Genomic DNA, 21,757 nt, shown 5'->3' with positions numbered 1-21,757 from the left:
ACAATGATGTAGTCTTGCAAATGAGAGTGTGTTTGAAAACAGGAATCCACAAATAGAAACTTGAAAATTGGTCCAGTTTTCAAACGCACCTTTGTTATATTAGTCATTTGTAATCATGATTGGTTAATGACAAGTTAACACACAATGTTAAGTCTAACATATGAAAGCATGCTTGCAAAATAAAATAAAAAGCATCATAGAAAATAATTATTCATTCATTTGCTTACCTTCTTCTGTTAAGGCGACATTTCAATGAAAGTATAAAAATAAAGATAAATCGTTTATTTATTAGTGAGTGGCCGTGTGTACAGGATAAGTTTTAAACGACAAAAATGAAGCTTTAACTTAAATCTAGTCAGCACTAACATGATTAAACTATCCGAAACTATTTTAAAGAATCTCCTATTAAACGGAATATAAGAAAAACTAATATTAAGTGAAAATATTGATTTAATCGGGCTGTCAATTACATGTCGATTAGTAAGGCACATAATATTACAAAGCGTATATTTTACACAAGTATCGACATTCAGCAAAATGCAAAGGGAAGTAAAGTTGTAAAATGCCGCTCTTTGGTTTGGCGAAAATAAAGTAATAACAGTAAGCAAAGAAAACACGACATCTTCGAACGGAAATTCAAAGCGACTTTAAGGAATCGGGATATTCTGAAGCTTAAATTAGGTATTTAAATTTAATATTTATTTTCCTACCCATGAATTGGATGCATTTTAGTTATTTTCTCCAAAATATAAATATTTCGTTCCCAACGAAAAAAGCTAGTATATTTAAATACACCCTGTATGCAAAAATTACATCCGGTATAAGGCCCAATTAAAATATTATTTTGTATTAATTTGTTACCACTTTCCTAGTAACTCAAGCCTAGCTTCCAACTAATGGGTTTTATCCTCTAAACTAGAAAACAGTAACAAAAATAACACAAAAAGAACAAGAAAATAATAAAAAAATCACAGAAAATTAAACATTTACATACAAACTACATCGATATCATAGTCTAAGTACAAAGTAATACTAATTATATGGCAATGAGTAGTCCGAATAATTATTACATTTCTTTTTTTAAATAAAACAATTCTAACGAATTTCAATCTTCATTTACTATGTTGCGTTATGTTGATTTTGAATGGCTAATGCACAAAGAAAAAATAAAAAAAATACGACTTTCTGATTAAAATCCGATAGAAAATGCAATCCCGAGCAACCTCAAAGTTGTTTAATATTTTGTAATTTATTTTCCACGAAAATATTATTTTTATACCTTATTTTATGATAAAATAATAATGGACGTCGCATGCAGTTTAATTTACAAGCAAAATCGCAGTCAATGCATATGATGTATTCCGTGATTATTGATTTGTTTCTATAATTAATTCGTTCGTTTTCGAGTTTAGTTCGGACTAGTCAAATACCTCGACAATTATTATTACAAATAAATCATAAAGTTTACCTAAGAACAGCTTACTTAAAGAAATTTCGTAGCCGAGCACCGAAACGCAGGCTTAGTACAAAAATAATGTAATTATGCTTATTCAACATTATGTCGTATTTGAAAGATTATAAAGTTACAATGGGTGATAGTGTCCCTGTAGTGTATGTATTATCATACTCAAGTGTGATTGTTATCCCCGATAGACTTTCTTCCTTGCAGCGTGTTTTAAAGCGAACAGAAAAACTTAGAGATGGACAATACAAGATCTATTAGTATCAATTACTTTTATTAATAGAAGAAATTGTTTCGTCATATTTATATTACATCATATAATTGCTGAGTTACTAAGTTAGATTGGTCCCGCTCTATAAACATTACTTAATTGACACTTTTCTTTAACACAACCAGCACTTGAGAATATTTTTGTTCCTTCTTTTTTTTTAGCAAAACGTATCTTTTATCCCCAAATAACCATCTCCATGGCTACTTACTGATGTAAGTAGCTACATGAGCCATGTCAGGGGCCTATGGCGGCTCAATAGTAACCCTGACACCAGTGTTACTCCACCTGACAACCCACCTCACAATTCCACCTCACGATAGAAGACCATCTCAAGTTTTATCGTCTCTAAACCACGCTGCAAGCGTCATGTTAGTGGTGTTTCCATGTTCGGGTCACTCTGCTACTTTGGAGAGAGCGTGCTTGTAAACTTGTATTGAAATAACTCTACAATCCGTCAGAGTAGTTATGTCTTCAACATCGTGTTATAGATGGACAAAACTAATCTTTTATCAATATCTATAAGTCGTTTTTTTCAACGACTACAGTTAATATAGGGTCAGCTCAAATTAATCGCCGCGGAATCGTCTGTGGTCGGTTAGAAATCTTTCAGTTTCAAACCGACTTAGACTGATACCACTTCGTTTTATTTGGCGAGACCCTTAGTCCTCGTTACAAATAAATTGTAGTCATAAATGTTTTGGCAAGTCAATTAAACATGAGGCTCGCTCCAAAGCAGTCGAGTGTAACATTGGTATTATGTGTATACAACGGACAATGCAGACATGCAGAGCACAGCTATGGCAGAGCTTATAGTTTTTCGTAAGGCAGGTGAGATGTAACATCTGAAAGAAATCAAATCAAACATAAGAAGGACCTGAAGGTATCTCGGACGTCGGAACAGCTTGAAGTCCTATCCGTAATTATTAAAATATAAAAATAACTTGTTCAATTTTCTAAAGGAATCTATGGCGTACGAATATACTGGTAAAAAAAGCTATGGTAACTTAGTATATCTACTTATAATAAATGACAGTCAACAATACTAAGTCAACTCACTTTTACAATGCACAAATTCCATAAGTTTACCATCCATATTAAAAATATAATAGTTCAGAGGAAACAAATGTACTTTTATGTTTTTTTTTAATTTATCATAGAAATACATTCGTTTGCCAATAGACGGAGAAATGTATAGTTTTATTTTTAATTTAAGATAATTAATTAACTGTAATTTGCCAGTTTTCGAAGAATTTTTACAGTCATTCGTTGGAAAATTCATCCTAATATGGCAACCCACAAATGTAGTGACTGTATTGAATTAACAATAGACTAAACATTTCAGTCATACAATCAATTAATAGTAGACAGTATGTTTGGCAAAAAAACATGTAAACATGCGGCGAATGAGCATGCGCATAGCACTAGCGGGGTGGGTAGAATGAGACGAGATCATCCTTTACCGTTTTTTTTTTTCTATATGACACTTATTTAGATAATCATTCGAATATTATTATTACTTTATCTATGAATCTATCGAGTATCGTATAATTTTATCTCACAAAAAAAACTTGTGAGATAAAATTATGCACTGTCACTCTGTTTATGTAATGAAAAATGAATTAGGAGTTTTGCAAACATTATTTGAACTAAAGGCCCACTTAGACCATATAAAACGGGGTTAGTAAGATCGACTGTGCCTTCGCGGCACAGTAACCGCGACGCGAGTGGCGCGAATTACATAGAGGCTGTCGACCCAATAACCGTCCGACGTTTATCTGCGTACATAACATTTGCTGTGTCTATTGGTCTAAGCCGTCGATATAATTCGCGTGGCGAGCGGCGCGTTTGCTGTACCGAGGGCATGGGGTTTAAAAAATCCACATAAAAAGCAATTCATCTAAAAAAAAACAATATTGTTAGGTATATGATATTTCTTGCATTGACATTGCGCTCTTACTTTTATATGCGCATATATCAAATTCCATATTACTTTTTAGAACAGGGTAGTTTCCAACTAGTCAAATGAGTTACATTTTCTAAACGTCAAAACACGAAATGATTATGGAATTTGTATGTAAAAGCAACCTGTGACGTCATAGAAAAACGTGACAAAATGTCGCACTCATTATTATTTTTTTTTAATTAAAATTCATAGATAAGTTAAATAGAAAAAGAAAAGGTTTTGTGTCACCTTTACATTTGACCTAGGAAACTACCCAATTGCTTCTTTGTGGCCTTTTTCTAAGCTCTCAGGTCAAATAGACTTGTTTTTTCAATGTAAGGAAAGTAACAATGTAAACTTCTATTTAGTTGTAAAAGAGGTGACCTCGTGTCATTCCACCATCTGGTCGGGCAAGTGTGGTACATTACTCACCGGAGCTGTACTGCGTGTACTGCTGATACTGCGGGTGGAAGTTGTGGAACGCGTCCGTCATTATGTCCTTCGGGTTCATCGTCTCCTGCAACATTGAATACAGATGGTTATAACACAAGGTTGCGTTTTACTTAAACAATAAATGAATTAAATATATTTTTTTTTTTTATTAGTTTTGGACTTGTTGTAATTAAGTGATTAACGGCCACTGTGGTGCATTGGTTCAGCGTCGGGTCCACGACCCAGAGGGCCCGCGTTCGTATCCTAGTCGGGACTGATCACAAAAATCACTTTGTGAACCCTGGTTTGGTTACTTTTGCTGATTACTCGATTGTCCGAAGGTAAGATGATCCATGCTTCGGAAGGCACGTGAAGCCGTTGGTCCCGGTTACTACCTACTGATGTAAGTACGTAGTCGTTACATGAGTCAGGGACCTTTGGCGGCTCAATAATAACCCTGACACAAGGGTTGATGAGGTTGGTAATCCAATTCATAACTCACACTATAGAATGAGACCACAAACGTTTAGCAATAGTTATAGAATAAGGAATAATACTTCGTATAGAACGGCAACTCTCCGCTCCCCACCAGCGTCTGAGCTAGGTTTACCTCACCCCCCTCGAACATAGTATAGACTTGAATCGTATGGCGTCAAACGTCACACAAACAGATGCGCGTGTACGATAACGTCAATGTGTGGTGTCTGTGTAAAACGGGGTTGTTTGTATGAAGTGTCCGGGGTGTGACTAAAGTAAGCCCCAGAGGGGTGAGGTCGGCGCTTGATGTGAATTGGTGCGGGCTAGAGCGTTGCCGTTCTATACGTAGTATTTATTATTCTTTATTCTGTGACATATACCTCATTGAATATCTAATTCTCATTTCGCTGCAACTTTTTTAAATTACATCACGAACGTCTCTACCGATTTAGAAGAACTCCGATAACATTACGAATACCGTTAGAGTACAGCATTCCTTTCTATAATCTGCACTAGTTAAAGAAGCGTTGGAACTATGCTACTGCTATTGTTACACTACATATTCATGTAGATTATTGTACATTAGCATTTTTTTATATTAAAAATGGCGGATTGAAGCAGTCCGAGAAATGAGGAAGCGTTGCGTAACTCTCAGGTTTTTTATTTATTCTTTCTATAAAGGGGGTGTGGCAGTAGTTACCTTGAGGCTGCTCGAGATGGACTGCATGGTGACGGAGCGGTGCGGGTCGCGGTGTGCGTGGTACACGGCCGCGGGGAAGGCGTAGCGCAGCGCGATGGCGGCCGCCAGCATCTCGATGCATATGAGGAAGTTCTGGTAGCCCGCGGAGACCGTACCCGCCGTGGTGGGGATCCCGTGAGCGTCCGCGATCGGGGAGATCACCTCAGCCTTCTCTAGGATAGCTAGAGCTACACCTGTGGACAAAAAAAAAGAAAAATAATTGGTAAATACTACGTTGTTATGTATTTTTACCGGGTGAGCCAGGGAGGGCCTTCAGCGCTCCCCATTTGTCCGGCCAAGTAGTTAATGCCATCTGCGGCAAATTTACAATAAGTCACGGCAAAAAAAAAAGTGCTTACAATCTCTATGAGAAACGTGATATATTTAAGATATTCTTCTTAAAAAAAAATGAGGTTGGTGACCCTATAACATTCGGGTAACGACCAACCCAATTGACACAATATACACCAGCTAAAGGCCTCAGTAGCATAACTGTTAACGTTGTATAACAATAGCCGGAACTTGAACGCACGAAGAAGCACGAAATGCCGTCAAACTGTCAATCATTATTGATTAGCCGGCCAGAACATTGATTAGTTCGACTGCCGGCTTCCGATAGACACGTTACGTAGAAAATATTTGAGAACTCATGATTATACTTCCGTGTGTTTTATTTACCGTTTCATAATTTGATTTGGTTATTATCTCAAAGTTTACTAAGTGGATAGAAGGCATCCTTCCTATATCGTCTAAAATTATCTGCTTTCTCTCATAATCCAGAGTGTTACGACACCGTACCGAATACTGAGAGGGATGATTCAGCTCATGATTCTGATTCTGAGTTAATATCAAGTGGTTTTTTTACCATAAACCATCATAAGTGACAACTCTATGGCCACGCATGTTTTGGGGAAAAGCGGCCGTAGTTAAAAAGAAAAAAAAAAGAACAATACCATCAGATTTAAAACTATCACTAGTACTACTTGTTCTGGAAGGAGCAAGCGCCTTCCTCCTCTGGGGGTTAAAAAGGCTACATAAAAAGTAATATTGCTATTTGACATGTTTGCATTGCGCACTTACATTTATATGCGCAAATGTCAAATTGCAATATTGCTTTTTTAGATGAATTGCTTCGATTTGCCCTTTTTAACCAGTAACGCGCCGTTATCTTCCCGGGAATGTTCCTACTGTAGAAAGTTATGTAAAAAGAGCTTTTTACCTAACCTACCCTTTAGACAGATATGAACAGATACAAGAAAGAACAATTTGAAAAAAAAAAACAGCCATTGTCCTTTCTTTAGTACAAAAGATTTTTCACAACATGAACATTCCCACTTTGGGAATAGTATCGGGAACGGCACATCACCCCTTGTTGGTTTTTAACCCTTTTGAAGTGTGTTAAAGATCACATACCTTGCCAGAAGGACAAGAAGATGACGGACTTGACGGTGAAGAACTTTAGCACCGGGTCGAAGGGCTTGAGCATCTCCCTGGTGGCGCCGAGGAAGAGGAACAGGCCGTACAGCGCCAGACTGACGGAGATGTTGTACACGATCGTGATGTACAGGTAGCCGCCGTCCGGAGACCAGTCGCCGTCGTGGTAGTGGCCAGCGGACTGCCAACAACCATACACGTTTATTTAAGAAATGAACATAACGTAAGTTTTCGTAGATGCCCAAGATGGCTCTGCTGCTATTATGAGAAAGAGAGTAGCATCCTTGATGTGCAGGGTGCGTGGCAGCGGAAACAGCCTCATGAAAATTGTAGCAGCCTGCGCCCAGGTTTCATTTTTTGAGCACTGGACAAAGGCTCATATATGGCCAAAACCCAGCTCTTATTTATAAGTAAATTATTAAGATAACATTAGCTATTAAGTTTCCTTTCATACTAACCCCTATGGATGTGTTAATGTCTGAAATAAATATATTTGAATTTCAATTTGTAAGCTCACGATTGGGGTAGTCCGAGGTAAGCAAAATGAACTAACACTCCTATTCTAAGATGTCGACTCCAACCTTCCTCGACTCTGTCCCCAGTTGAGGCGAATTCAATGTCTTCCTCTAACTCAGCTCAAAATCGGTATTCTTAAACGGCGCCTTAACCTTAACTCGAGTTTACTTCAGTATGGCATGACGTCATTCTTCTTCTTATCGTGTGGGTTGTGAGATGGAATACCAACCTCATCAACCCTGGTGTCAGGGTTATTATTGAGTTTGATTTTACCCCAGTCAGATCAATTTTGTGTTACTCTAAAGCTGGTCAGGAGCAGTTTGAGCGCGCAGTTTTAATACGTACAAGAAACTATATGAAGTGCGTCACACCGTTACATTTTATTGTAATAAGACATTGTAATTACAATTACAATTCTATTTATTGCACTCAAAACAAACATTAAAATAAATTTAGTATAATCAAACAAATACTAGGTAATTAAAAATCTGTATTTTATTTTTTGTAATCTAACGGCATTCTGTTTCATTATGTTATTTCATTTTACTATCATATTTTAATATACTATGCAAAACGTGTGTAACAGATAAAAATATAAATTTAGATTAATTTCAATTTCATCATCTATTAAGTAGAATATAGACAAGTAGCTATTTCAACAAATAAAAATGAAAGCCCAACTGACCTGCAGGAATATGATGATGAAAGCGCAGACGGGCTTGATGAGGCAGAACTGCAGGGTGGCCTGTTTACAGAAGCGCAGGAAGCCGATGGTGTAGGTGGCGCCTGCGAGGCAGCAGGTGCCATTGACGCAGGACGCGCGCACCGGCCGCCCGCGCAGCTCCGACATTATGTTACCCTCGCCGCCCAGGTACTCGTAACACAAGGACAGGAAGCTGTAGATCACGAACGCTGCAAGTACAGAAATAGGTACAATTAGGCACCAATCACATAGATTAAAAGCTTATAATTGGGGTCCGAAATACTATTTTGAATTTGCTTTTCAAGTAGTTAAAGAGAAACTTTGCAAAAAAGGTTATTATAAGATAAGGTTAATGATTAAGTATTTAGAATGCATGGGATTAACTGTCTGAGAACTGATATTTTTATTTTTTTATTTATTTTTTTTTGATATTTTTTTTTTATGTTTTGTTTTTAGGCCACTAAATTACTCAATTAACTTAACTTTTTATGTTTTTTTAAAAAGGACGTCTAGGGCCCTGTGCCGAGGATTTTCTTGCAGCTTCTTTCCCCCGGCTATACAGGTTGTGCGAAGCTGCAGTAGTTTTAGGCGGATGAGACGTTCGTTATGTTAAAATTGACGTTTCAAAATGTAACTATGTTACCTTGTGAATAAAGATATTTTTGAATTTGAAGTTTGAATTTGAACTACACTGTGAACAGGCCAAACTCAAACTGAAATTCAGAAGTATCTACATTCAGTTGATATGATAGTTACACTTTGAATTGTCAATTTTTAAATAAAGCATCTATGTTTATCAGAATGTCAGTACTTGGGAATTCCAACCATAAAATAAAAGGGTAGTTAACAAGTACAAAAAATATGTGTTTTCATCATGACGTATCCTATAACAATATTTTAGGTACTCGCTCCTCTAAGGTATATCTGCTGTGAATAACACAATAAATTTTAATAATAATATAAAGTAGATCGTCCTAGCTTCATAAATAATTCAAAATCAAGAAGAAACAATCAAATCCCCCCCCCCCCCCCCCCACACACACACACACACACACACACACTCGCCCCATGGAACTTAAACATAGCTGGCGAGGAGTGGCTTTATACTTCTGACTACCCTTTTGGGGATACAGGTGTGATGCTAAGTGAAAGAAAATAGTATACGTTCTACTACTGGACATGACCTGCCCTCATCAATGCGAACGGGTCAAATCAGTCTACACCGTCTTCTCGTAGTCATCATAATGAGTCAAAATGATTCATGCACGCATATTATATACATTGAACATCCTACAGCGATTCCGAGTCAAAAACATAGAACGTCATAGTGGATATCCCGTGCAACTAAGGTAACTCGCTGGTATACAAACCCTTTGATACGAGATGAAAATTTAATTTGTACGGTCTTCTTCTATCGTGTGGGTTGTGAGATGAATTACCAACTTCATCAACCCTGGTGTCAGGGTTATTATTGAGCCACTAAAGGCCCCTGATATGGCTCATGTAACGACTACTTACTTACATCAGTAAGTAGTAACCGGGACCAACGGCTTAACGTGCCTTCCGAAGCACGGATCATCTTACTTTCGGACAATCAGGTGATCAGACTGTAATGTCCTAACCAAACTAGGGATCACAAAATGTTTTTTTTGTGATAGGTATGTCCCCACCGGGATTCGAACCCGGGACCTCCGGATCGTGAGCCCAACGCTCGACCACTGAACCACGTCATTTGTACGGTTATAAACTTGCAAACATTTACGTTAAATTGAACAAAATTTTGTTATGAAAATTCTGTTGCGATAATAATGAACGGAAGCGCTGTCGGCATATTTGTAATTCGGATGATAAAAAAAATGACGCTACCGTAGACTTTCAAACATAAATATGTAGGTATTGCGACTTGTTTTTATTATACTGGATAATTACCCGAGGTGTTTTCTATGCATTATTTTCGATAACAAACTCAGTACGTAGTGTGGCCACAGGCTACGTAATGTATATTACCTAACCCCTGATACTTAGCTATTAATTTCAGTTGGTGAGTAAAGTGATAACCCTGTTCGCATGACTTACGTTGAAGTGTTGCGGGTTCGACTCCAGACCCGGGTTTTAAACCACTTGGATCATAGATACTAATTTGATATCACGTGCTTACCAAGATTTGTTCCCGGTCACTAGCCCTATTACAGGAGGTCCCGGGTTCGAATCCGGTGGGGACATATCACAAAAAAATCACTTTGTGATCCCTAGTCTGGTTAGGACATTACAGGCTGATCATCTGATTGTCCGAAAGTAAGAAGATCCGTGCTTCGGAAGGCATGTTAAGCCGTTGGTCCCGGTTACTACATACTGATGCGAGTAGGTACGTAGTCGATATATGAGCCATGTCAGGGGCCTTTGGCGGCTCAGTAATAACCCTGACACTAGGGTTGATTAGGTTGGTATTACACCTCACAACCCACACGATAAGAAGAAGCCCTATTACATCGGACTTAAAAATAGATGTCCCTACCCCTTCAAGGATATAGGCGTGATGTTTTGTTACGTTCTATGCCTCTGCATCGTATTCCATTTATTCAAAACTTAGAAACTAGGTAAGTACGTAGGGCAAAAAAATGAATGAATAATGTAATATTTGGCTTAATCTGGTCAAGGTCGGTTCTGCATTCGGACAAAATAATGCTTCAATGTCCTTACATAGTTCTCTCACGCTCAACTTTATACTATTGAGAACAATGTTAGTTCGTACAGAACTTGTGGGTTATAACATATTTCATACACAAATCATAAAAAAAATATAAGTAACACAAACCTATCTAAACATTTTCGGTTACCAAAAAATTAATATTTAGTGTACTTATTTCGCCTACTTTTGCTGTGCCCTGTATGGTCTAAAATGTCCAAAATTCATTTTATAATGAATGGCAATAAAGTGATTGAGTATTGTATTAGAAACAATATATTATTGAATAGGCTAGTTTCCAACTAGTCAAATCAGTTACTTTTTACTAAACGTCAAAACACGAAATTACTATGGAATTTATTTGAAAAAGCACACTGTGACGTCATAGAAAAACGTGATTAAAATTCATAAATAAGTTAAATAGATAAAAGAAAATGTTTGTCGTTAGTTTTAGATCTGTCTTTATTTAGTAATGAGTATTTCATAATTTATCTTGGACCTAGTACACGACCCAATTGTTTTGTGAAAATTTTAAATGATGTTATTGTCTTGTTTTTGTGTGTGGCGTCCTTTTATAATAAACTATTTCTATTCTATTCTAAACAATATTTTATTCAATTAACTATATTGAAACAAACTAATATGAGGGTAAAATACGTAAAATACTAGGTATTTATTAATTTCTTTCATATTTACATACATTAATTAAAATTAGAAGCATTAGAGTGAGATGAGTTATCTCGCTGCATATATCTCACAGACTTTAGTAGATAAGGATTATCAAGTCATTGAGCTGTAAAATCACTAACAATTCCCCGCTAGAAAGCCCTTGAATGTGTCCTTTGACCTTCACATTGAAGACTGTAAACACAGAATACTCGTATAGACATGTCGTTTGGCACGTAATCATACGGCTAACGTGCCAAAAAGAATGTCTTTCCATAGCAGTAATGTCTCAAGACTTTCATATACTTTTTAATCTATTACGTATGGATATTGCAATGTATTTATTTGACATTTTGCAGCCATGAGAAAAGAATAATCCTATATTTGAGCTGTAAGGCCGAATGACAGATGTTTTGCTGTCAATTTCTCCAGGTTTAATTGATCCTTCACGAGCGGTACTGGTACCACGCCGAGCGCGGCTCTCATTGTATCGAGGGCTTTGACTGATAGACACGGCAAATGCTGGCTACGAGCAGAAACGTCATTCGGCTATTGGGCGAAACCTTCGACATAATTCGCGTGGCGCGGTACCAATGATGTGACATTAAAAAGTCGCAAAATGTATGCAAAAAGAGCTTTATTACCGAACCTTTAGGCAGATAAAAACAGAGTAAAAGAAAAATAAATTTGAAAAATAAAATCAGCCAGTGTCCTTATTGTTAGAGTTTTTACAATGGGGAACGGCACATGTCTGCGCGGTTCATCATGCCGTGGACGCGGGTTTCACAATACTGTGTCAATTATACCTATTTAATAAAGCTATATTTAATAGGAGCTCGGTGGCGCAGCTGTAAACGCGCTCAATCTGCGATTGTTGAAGTTAAGCTACTTTCGCAAAGGCCGGTCATAGGATGGGTGACCACAAAAAAACAGTTTTCATCTCGAGCTCCTCCGTGCTTCGGAAAGCACGTTAAGCCGTTGGTCCCGGCTGCATTAGCAGTCGTTAATAACCATCAAACCGCACTGGGCCCGCGTGATAGTTTAAGGCCCGATCTCCCTATCCATCCATAGGGAAGGCCCGTGCTCCAACAGTGGGGACGTTAATGGGCTGATGATGATGATGAATAAAGCTATAAACGCCATAGAGAGACAGCCACTTACCCTCATAGCAATCCCTGACGGTGAAGAAGTAGACATAGTAGGAGTTGCCGTTGAAGAACAGCAGCGAGATCCAACTGTAGCACCCGTAGATGGGCACGATGAACAGAATGCGCACGATCCAACGCTGCTCCGACGGGTTCGTGTACCAGCGCAGGTGCTGGTAAATCTGTAATGGAAACAATTAACATTCGTATTAAAATGCATAGAGTTCACCATCAAAGATCAACCACATAGCACCAGTAGCAGCAGTCGCTGTTGCCGAACACGGCAAGGATGACGAGTCAGACTTCAGATTCTCCACATCGATATATGGAGACTCGCAGTTATGTACTCGCACACAGATAACATCCAGTTACTGTTTCGCTTCAAAACAGTGTTGTGGAAGAGCCATAATACGTTCCAGAGCGATAGTAAGTGCCAGGATTGGTAGATAAATGTAAACATCGTCATCTCGCTACTTATCCCGTTTTCACAAGAACGGCTTACCTAACCTGAAGACAGATCCGGTTTTTTACTAGAAACGACTGCCTGTCTGACCTTCTAACCCGCGAATGGAAAACCCCAGTGTAGGTTAGGTCACATACCTAAGAAACCCATTTCTCCGGAATATGGATTAAGTAGATAAAACTGCCGTGCCGTGGGTACCCTGGTAGCCCCGTTGGTAGAACGCTTGCCTCTCACTTTGAGGTCGCAAGTTCGAGTCCAGCACAGGCCTAAATGATTGTCGAATTTGTTTTCGAATTCACGTTGGGGTCATAAATAAATAAAACGTGCTCAGCGGTGAAGGATACATCGTAAGGAAACCCACATTCCTGAGAAATACTTTTTCGGAGGTATGTGACCTAACCCGTATTGAGCTGATTTTCGCGGTTTGGAAGGTCAGACAGGCAGTTGCTTCTGTAAAAAACCGGATTTGTGAAAAATTCAGGTTAGGTAAGCGGACCCTGTGAAAAACGGGTTAATGCTAGGGGGATGATGATGGGTTAGATAAAACTATACATAATCTTGATAATAAGACTTCTGTAACGAACCTATAGTGAGATGAAGTAAAGGATTCAGAATTTTAATGAATATCAAAGGTAAGACATCAATATAACATTGAAGCTAGGAGCACGTAAAAAGAAAGTGTCTGCCTAACGGTCCGACTGGCGACCTTAGGTCGTGAGGCCGTCATTGCCGTTACATCACCGGCTTGGAAAATCTATTTGCTTCGAAATTATGATCATAACTTTGATGTGAATGTGAAGAGAAGAGGAATTTGTGTGTTCGACTTCGCCACGAGCAGACGTGTGTTTCTTTTTTCTAAAAATATATAGTTGTTCGCGTATCTCAATATTCATTTTAGTTTCCATTGCTATAAGCTCGAAATTCCAACAATTGTGTTACTAACGAGTGACGTACGCGCGCCACAACAGCGAACCTGCGGAACACAGCTACAGATTGCAGTACGCACACATTCATTTTCTACGAGTGAGTAATTCTTTGTGCATTATAGACTATGAGCTTGCTGTTGCGATCTCCGTCAAAAAATGAAGGCGGCTCCCAATCTCAACCTGACCTTTCCAAATTATCTCAGGAAGCCATGGATAGTCAGATCACCGTGCGTAAAAGAAAGCAGCCTGATGATCGTCATTATGAGTGCAATAGCGAGATAAGAGAATTACGTTCTGAAATCGCTAAGATTACTTCTATGTTGGAAAACTTACTTGCCTCCAATGTTCAAAACACGAACCAAATGCGTGACGGGATTTCCGAATTGAAAATCCAGATATCAGAGATAAAAACTTCGCACGCTGAAACTATGCAAGCTATTCAGGATGTCAAATCATTAACGTCACATCTCTCGACTGAACAGATTACGCTAAAAAAACAAATATCAGACATAGACAAAAAAGTTTCAGTTGGTGAGAATAAAATTAAGAATTTGGAGATCGACTTGAGAAATTGTAAGTCCGCATCTTCTTCGATTTCTAACGAGGATTTGATAAAAGAGCTTCAAGACCGCCACAATAGAATGAAAAACGTAATTGTTGCTGGAATCGCTGAACAGACGCTTGGGAGCTCGGAAGAACGCGTCAATAAGGACAATGATGATGTCTATAAAATTCTATGCGACGCTGTTGAAAACACACCATCCCCCACGAACGTATTCAGGATTGGAAAATTCAAAAAAACGTCAAATCGTAGAATAAAGGTCTGCTTTGAAAACGAAGAACCTGTCAGGAAACTATTGCGTTCAAAGAAGTTGCCGGAAGGAATTAAGCTGTACTCGGACCAGACTCCAAATCAGCAGAAGTTGATGCAAACCTTAAAGGAAGAACTAGATCAAAGACAGAAGAACGGAGAAAAGAATCTTACTATAAAGTATGTGAAAGGAGTACCCAAAATTATTGAAGCAGCTGCAAAAAACTGAGCACCGTAAAAACTAAACTTAGCCACAACATAAGCTATCAAGTTATATCAAATTATTCTGATCTGCGTCCTACCAAGTCACGCCTGAATTTCTACTATCTAAATGCACAAAGTATATGTGGGAAAGGAAAGTTCGACGAACTGAAATGTATTCTCCGCTCAGTTAATACCACTATACACATCATTTTGATAACCGAAACTTGGTTTTCGTCTGAAGAGCAAGCACTGCGTTTCCAAATTCCCAACTATACACATCATTATAATATCAGAACTGACAGAACTGGTGGTGGCGTTTCAGCTTATGTTCATAATAACCTAGAGCACAGTCAATCGTTATCATTATATTGGAATGGTAATAATTATCTATGGATTAAATTAAAAAAATACGCGCTGGATGTTGGTGTAGTATACTACCCTGGAAACACAAATTTAGAAAATTTTTTGGATACATTGGATTCCCAGTTACAAACACGGAAGCGAGGCCTGATCTTTGGTGATTTTAACGTTGATTTGTTGGCAAGATCCCCAAATACTGCTGTCAAGAATAAGAAATTATACACTTATACCTTAAAAGAGGCTGGATACAAAATACTAAAAAAAATTGATGAAGACTATTGTACAAGAAAAACTCCAAAAACAAATACAATCATAGACCACGTAAGCACAGCCCTAAGTACGGACAGCTACAACATGACAATAATTAAATCGTCAATGTCCGACCACAACCATATTTACCTTGAGCTAAAAAAATACAAACCGCCATCAAAACAACGACACACGTACGAAGCTATAGACTACGAAAGGTTATATCAAGCACTTAAACTTGCTGAGATTGATAACCTAGATCCAGACTATACACTACTAGAAGCTACAATTAAAAAACACATAGACGAGAATAAAGTTAAGAAACAAAAGATACTGAACTTACCACAAAAAGATTGGATACAAAAAGACATCATACACGGTATCAGCCAGAGAAATGGGCTGTGGTCTCAATTAATGATCGATCCTGAAAATGAAACGATAAAGAAAAAATTTCAAATGAAGAGAGATGAAGTTGCCGACAAAGTTAAGAGTACTAAGGATTCATACTACTATAACAAATTCACTAAATGTCTCAAAAATCCACAAAAAACCTGGAATCTAATAAATCATCTATCAGCTAATGAACTAAAACAAAGTCGTGTTCCCCCAACACTCTCCATAGACTCCCAAACTATTAATGACCCAATCAAAGTGTGTAACGCATTTAACCAATATTTCTCCACTATTGGATCTATCCTGGCAAATACAATAAAAACTAATCTTTCATACAATCATGCACCCTTTTCACCATCCATACAATCGGATACTATCTCACTTAATAACTTAAAACCATGTACAGCAGATGAAATTTCTAAAATAATTGACAATCTTGACCCTAGTTCTAGCTCTGGAATTGATGGTACAAATACCAAAGCTGTAAAATGTATGAAACCATTGATAGTTAATAAACTAACTGAATCTATAAATAACTTGTTGAGCGTTGGTCATTTCCCCGACTCACTTAAGATAGCAAAAGTTAGTCCCATTTTCAAGTCTGGCTCTAAAACTGACCCAGGCAACTATCGCCCAATTTCAGTTTTACCTGTTTTATCCAAGATATTGGAACGGGTTCTGTATAGACGAATAGAAGCACATCTAGATTCAACCAAATTTATATCACTAAGACAATTTGGGTTCAGACCAAAGAGTAACACATTGGCCGCAACAATTGATCTAGTCACTAAAATTAAGCAAAATATAGATAAAAAAAACATTGTTTTGGGCGTATTTATCGACTTAAAAAAAGCTTTCGATACCGTAAGCCACGACCTGCTACTACAAAAACTAGAGAAAATTGGAATTGCTGGTGTTGCTCTGCAGATATTTAAGTCTTACTTAAAAAACAGACGCCAAGTAGTGAAGATCTCGAATTATGAAAGTACAGTCCTTCCAATATCTTTTGGTGTGCCGCAGGGTTCTATATTGGGGCCTCTTCTCTTTTTGATATACATCAATAATGTCCAAAATTTGAATCTAACCGGTTATTTAACTTTATACGCGGATGATACGTGTCTATTTTATTTTGGGTCCTCGATACACGACATAATATCCAATGCACAGAAAGATCTTAAAATCCTGCATAACTGGCTACAGTCAAATCTACTTACAATTAATATCGCAAAAACTTCATACATAATATTTAAAGCTAAAAACAAAACCATTCCCTCTTTTACACCACTAAAAATTAACAACATACCTCTTCTAGAAAAAAGCACGAAAAATATCTGGGTTTGAGAATAGATAATCAATTGTCATGGAAAGCGCACATAGATCACGTAAAGAAAAAAATATCTTCTCTTATCGGCTCCTTCCGTGGTATTGTTCGCTGTTTTCCACGCTCCATTCGTTTCACTATTTATAATTCATTAGTAAAATCTCATCTAACTTATCTAATTGAAATATGGGGTAGTGCGTCTAGAACTAAATTAGCAGAATTGCAAAGATCTCAAAACAAAATTATTAAAATGTTATTTCACTTTCCGTACCTCAGCTCTAGCTCTATAATCTACGCCAAAACAAAACTCATGAACATCCACAACTTATACATCTACAATACATGCATACTAATCCGTAAAATCATCGATAAAACCATTCATACATCCATCTCACTCCCACAACAGAAAAACTCACTCAAACGCATAACTCGTCGAGCCAGCTATCTCGTACTACCTAAGATACGAACAAATTACGGCAAGTCAATGGTGACGTACGAGGGAGCACAACTATATAACAAAATACCCTCAGAAATAAAAAATATTAAGAATTTTGAGGCATTTAAGCATAAATTATCCAGTTATTTGTTAGAAAAGTAACTATTTATTTTAATCACTTAAGACTGTGCTAGATACTAATAAATATTATACATATTTATATTTAATAACCGGCCAGGGGGCTGTGTAGGTACCGCACTTTTAGAATTGCACTTATTTCTAACTATACCTACGTAGTAATTCAAAATGAAACTCTTTTTCAAATCCGTTTTATTTATAAAATATATCTTGTGTACCTACTTAAAGTTATCATAATTTTGAAAGTGTGGTGCCTGGTTCTGCAGACCAGTCTCTGTATATGTGGAAGTGCGTGAAGGAAATGCATATGTGTAAGTATATTAGGCGAAGTGTGAACTTATATGTATACAAATGTAAGTACTTTGTTTCTTATGTAAATGACATGTAATATGTTGGAAAATAAGAAATAAATTCTCTTTAACCAGAAAAGAATCCAATTTCAACACTTGAAACGCTAACTTAAAAAAGATAACATTCTTACGAATTACGTTAAATAAAATTAAATGCCATCCATTTTAATAGTCATAATGGCCCCGATTCCTGCGGACACAACCTAATTTTATTTTAAGTCATACCTGTCATTTTCTTATCCGCCGAAAAGGAATAAGAGACGGATGATTGACAACTGTTAATTTAAAAATGAATGAATTAATAACCCGGGCGAATAAAATAGGCATCTCGCTCATATGAAACCCGTTTGACGTGTGTCGATTGGGTAATCGACAGGCATTCCCAGTCCCATTATTTTTCAGCGGATAAGAAAATGACAGGTACTACTTAAAATAAAATTAAATGGTGTGTACTGGAATCAGTACTATTTCTTACGTACTTTTAAGACAGAACGATTTACTTCATTCTATTGAATACGAACCAATATTCCATTAACAGGTACTTTTACCATACAGCCATCTATTATCGTACGCTTTTCAAAGGCAAATAAAGAGTATTTCCCAGCACCTTTTCTCTGACATACCTCTAAAAGTGCAAATAATTATTATAAAAACATGTAAAGAAAAACACATAATAACGGGTTCTTACCGCGTTTAAAGCAAGGATATGAGACTCCCGATATTAAACGCGGTAAGAACCCGTTGTTATGTGTTTTAATTATGTAAAGAAAACTCGGGAAGTAATCAATTAATACATTGAACGTATTCTTATCACTTTCCTCAGTCAAAGCAGGGCACTTTAATATTCATAATGTCACTTTCTAAAAACATCGTTAGAATATTTCTGCGAAAAATGTAGGTCAAAACGTGACGAACAATTTCCTAAATAAATGAATCGTGTTTGCGGTTGAAATTAATACCCAAGTTTATCTTGAGAAGAAAATGTAATCACTTTTCTGTTGATTGAAAATGTATGAATAATACGTAGACGTCCTATATTTAGAGGCACGTGCCTTCTTGGGCCCACGCTTCCCTTCATCTATCCTTAAGAGGCATTAGCTACATTGCTCTATTGCAGATGGGTAGCGACTAGCGAGCCATATTCTTATTCATTCAGCCTTCTTCTATCGTGCGGATTGTGAGGTGGATTACCAACCCCATAAACCCTGGTGTCAGGTTTATTAATGAACCGCCATAGGCCGCTGACATAACTCACGTAAGGATTACGTACTTACATTAGTAAGTAATAGCCGGGACCAACGGCTTAACGTGCCTTCCGAAGCACATTCATTCAGTCTTCAGCCATTCAATCATCTCTCTTAGAAAAAGTAGAGTAGTTTTCGAATCTACTCCGATTGTTTGACACTTCTAAAGAGACGTCATAGTCGTAGCACTTTGAATAATGCTCATTTTACCTCCAAGATAGGTACGTTAAACACATACTATTATTACACGATCCCTTTTCTTATCAGTTGCATTACAACATTCTTGTTAGTGTTGCTTTAGAACAACTCAAAATGCACCTGTGTACACGAGGTACAACATTATGACGTCACTTAGAGATGTTTTATTGTTCTACAAGCGTACTTGGATTGGTTCCACTGAAAGCGAGGAGCGTACAGATAATATTTTGTGGGCTAGGTACAATTGGCAATTACAAAGTGTAGTTTTTCACTAACACAGTTGACTCGACCATTATAGACGGCAAGTAGCTTACCGCATATTGAGATGGTCTAACAGAAAGCTCGGTGAGTTGTGGGTACTCAGTTCATCTTGCAATGGATGTACCTCTGACTACCTCAATTGGGATATAGTCGTGAGCTTATATTATGCCAATTACAAACGATCAAGAAAGTATAAGAGCATGATCCAGTGACGTCTACATTGAATAGTTGACGATCACACTGTTGGCTTGGCTAGCGTTTCTAAAATATCAGTGAGTGAATAAAAGGAGGATTTAATCGCTGAGACTTTCTGACGGTTTGAAAGCTTAGAAGCCGCCACCATATAGTAATAGAATAAACAATAATAATTATAGAAAAGGTAGTGGAGTGTCCCTCCTCCCCGCACCAATACGAGATTGGAGCAAGCTTGATTTATCTCACCCCCCGATAGGGTCACTTTAGTCTAAGTCGTAAGCCGAAGGAGTAAAGGCGTATGCGTACATTGCTGTCTCGTTCACACGCCTAGGTTAAGGCGGCATACCATAAGAAAGAGATTTTTGTATGGAGCATCAGTGCAACAGCATGGTAGAGTTCATTCTCTATTCCGTTTGACTGTCGTTAAAGACTGTGTGCATACGGTAAGAAAGAGGTTTTTGTGTGGAGCATCAGTACATGGTAGAGATCTTTCTCTATTCCAATTGACTGTCGTTAAAACAGTGTTTTATTAGTTTCACCCTGTGATTCGATACATCGGTAATGAAGCAAAAAGTGACTGTTACCTAAATATTTTTTTTCGCAATGAAAACAGATTTTCTCAATCAGACTGTGAATACAACCAGTAAATCGCATTAGTTCTCTTTCGCACGGCGTTTTTACCTTTCTTGGTGGAAAGAAAACCCACGACATATCGATTTTCCGCCCGCATAAGGACGTACCATAAACAGAGATCGTTCTGGTCTAGAAAATGTCCGTTTGGTCTTGTCATAAACAGATCCACTCCCGCATTATTAATAGCGTTCGCGACCCAGATTATAACGAGGAACACAGGACGTTTACGTTTCTCTGCCAGAGTTTGAATTATCGAACACCGAGAGAATACATAATCTTTTTTTGACGGGAAAACGGCCAATTACGCAAAGTAAGTAGGTAAAACTTCGCGCATATTTTAGTTAAACTACTCTGATAATGCATTTTGTTAAGTACCTAGCTCTGAAATACGACGTAAATAATTTAAACAGTCATGAGCGGTTTATACCATACCTAACTATACACACCTGATCCCACAGTCGTAAATCCCATAGTCAAACTTACTGGTGTAGAGCCATAGAGAGTAACAAGTAACAACAGACAACTACTTTTCTGTGTTTTACGATTCTCGCACAATAATGTACACACGTAGTGTCAATTTATTATACTACTCATAGATAATAAATCCATCATATTAGACATATTCGTGGTTGACTTGTTTTTGCCTTTATGTCCCGCAAAATAACTAGGTATAATTCATATGAAAGCACACGCCGGACATTCCATACAAAAATCTTATTCTTACCACGTTCCACCTTATCACGTAAGTGTGAGTGAGACAGACAATCTACGTGCGCTCCTCCTTACTCCTGAGCGGCTTACGGCCATTTCTACTTAAAGATGACAGAAGGGGTGAGGTAAATCTAGGTCGACGCCCGATACGAATTGGTGCGGGGAAGAGAGTTACCGTTTTATACATAGTGACTATTATTCTTCATGATCAAAAATAGCTTATTTATTTCCATTCTCGATGGTGGTTAGGAGTTCAAGAATGTATGTATGGTAATTTTATCTCTAATCCACAAGCTTACATAAAATGTAAAATAATGAACGGGAAATGGCGCAGACTGATTTATAAAGAGGTCAGTGACGTACATTTAGGTTTTCGCACAAATTCAATGTC

The 21,757-nt window shown here is 37.6% G+C and overlaps 1 protein-coding gene across 2 annotated transcripts in view; it reads right to left on the bottom strand.

Moving 5' to 3' along the window:
- LOC126372506 (transmembrane protein 184B) overlaps positions 1-21,757 on the bottom strand; it is a 35,664-nt gene that overhangs the window by 3,879 nt on the left and 10,028 nt on the right. The window contains exons 3-8 of one of the 2 annotated variants that reach the window (XM_050018304.1): positions 12,490-12,655; positions 7,959-8,185; positions 6,737-6,938; positions 5,285-5,517; positions 4,108-4,192; positions 268-2,575 (exon numbers count right to left, since the gene is read on the bottom strand). In XM_050018304.1, the coding sequence (XP_049874261.1) occupies positions 2,541-2,575; positions 4,108-4,192; positions 5,285-5,517; positions 6,737-6,938; positions 7,959-8,185; positions 12,490-12,655 (948 nt within the window). In that variant the 3' untranslated portion in view covers positions 268-2,540. Of the gene's footprint in view, positions 1-267; positions 2,576-4,107; positions 4,193-5,284; positions 5,518-6,736; positions 6,939-7,958; positions 8,186-12,489; positions 12,656-21,757 lie in introns of those variants that run through there. The other variant, XM_050018303.1, reaches the window with a different exon arrangement.

Source organism: Pectinophora gossypiella, chromosome 14, assembly GCF_024362695.1.
Source record: "Pectinophora gossypiella chromosome 14, ilPecGoss1.1, whole genome shotgun sequence".
In the NCBI taxonomy this organism is placed as follows: Eukaryota; Metazoa; Arthropoda; class Insecta; order Lepidoptera; family Gelechiidae; genus Pectinophora; species Pectinophora gossypiella.
The sequence above is the reverse complement of the archived record's forward strand: the minus strand, read 5'-3'. Positions and strand labels throughout refer to the sequence as shown.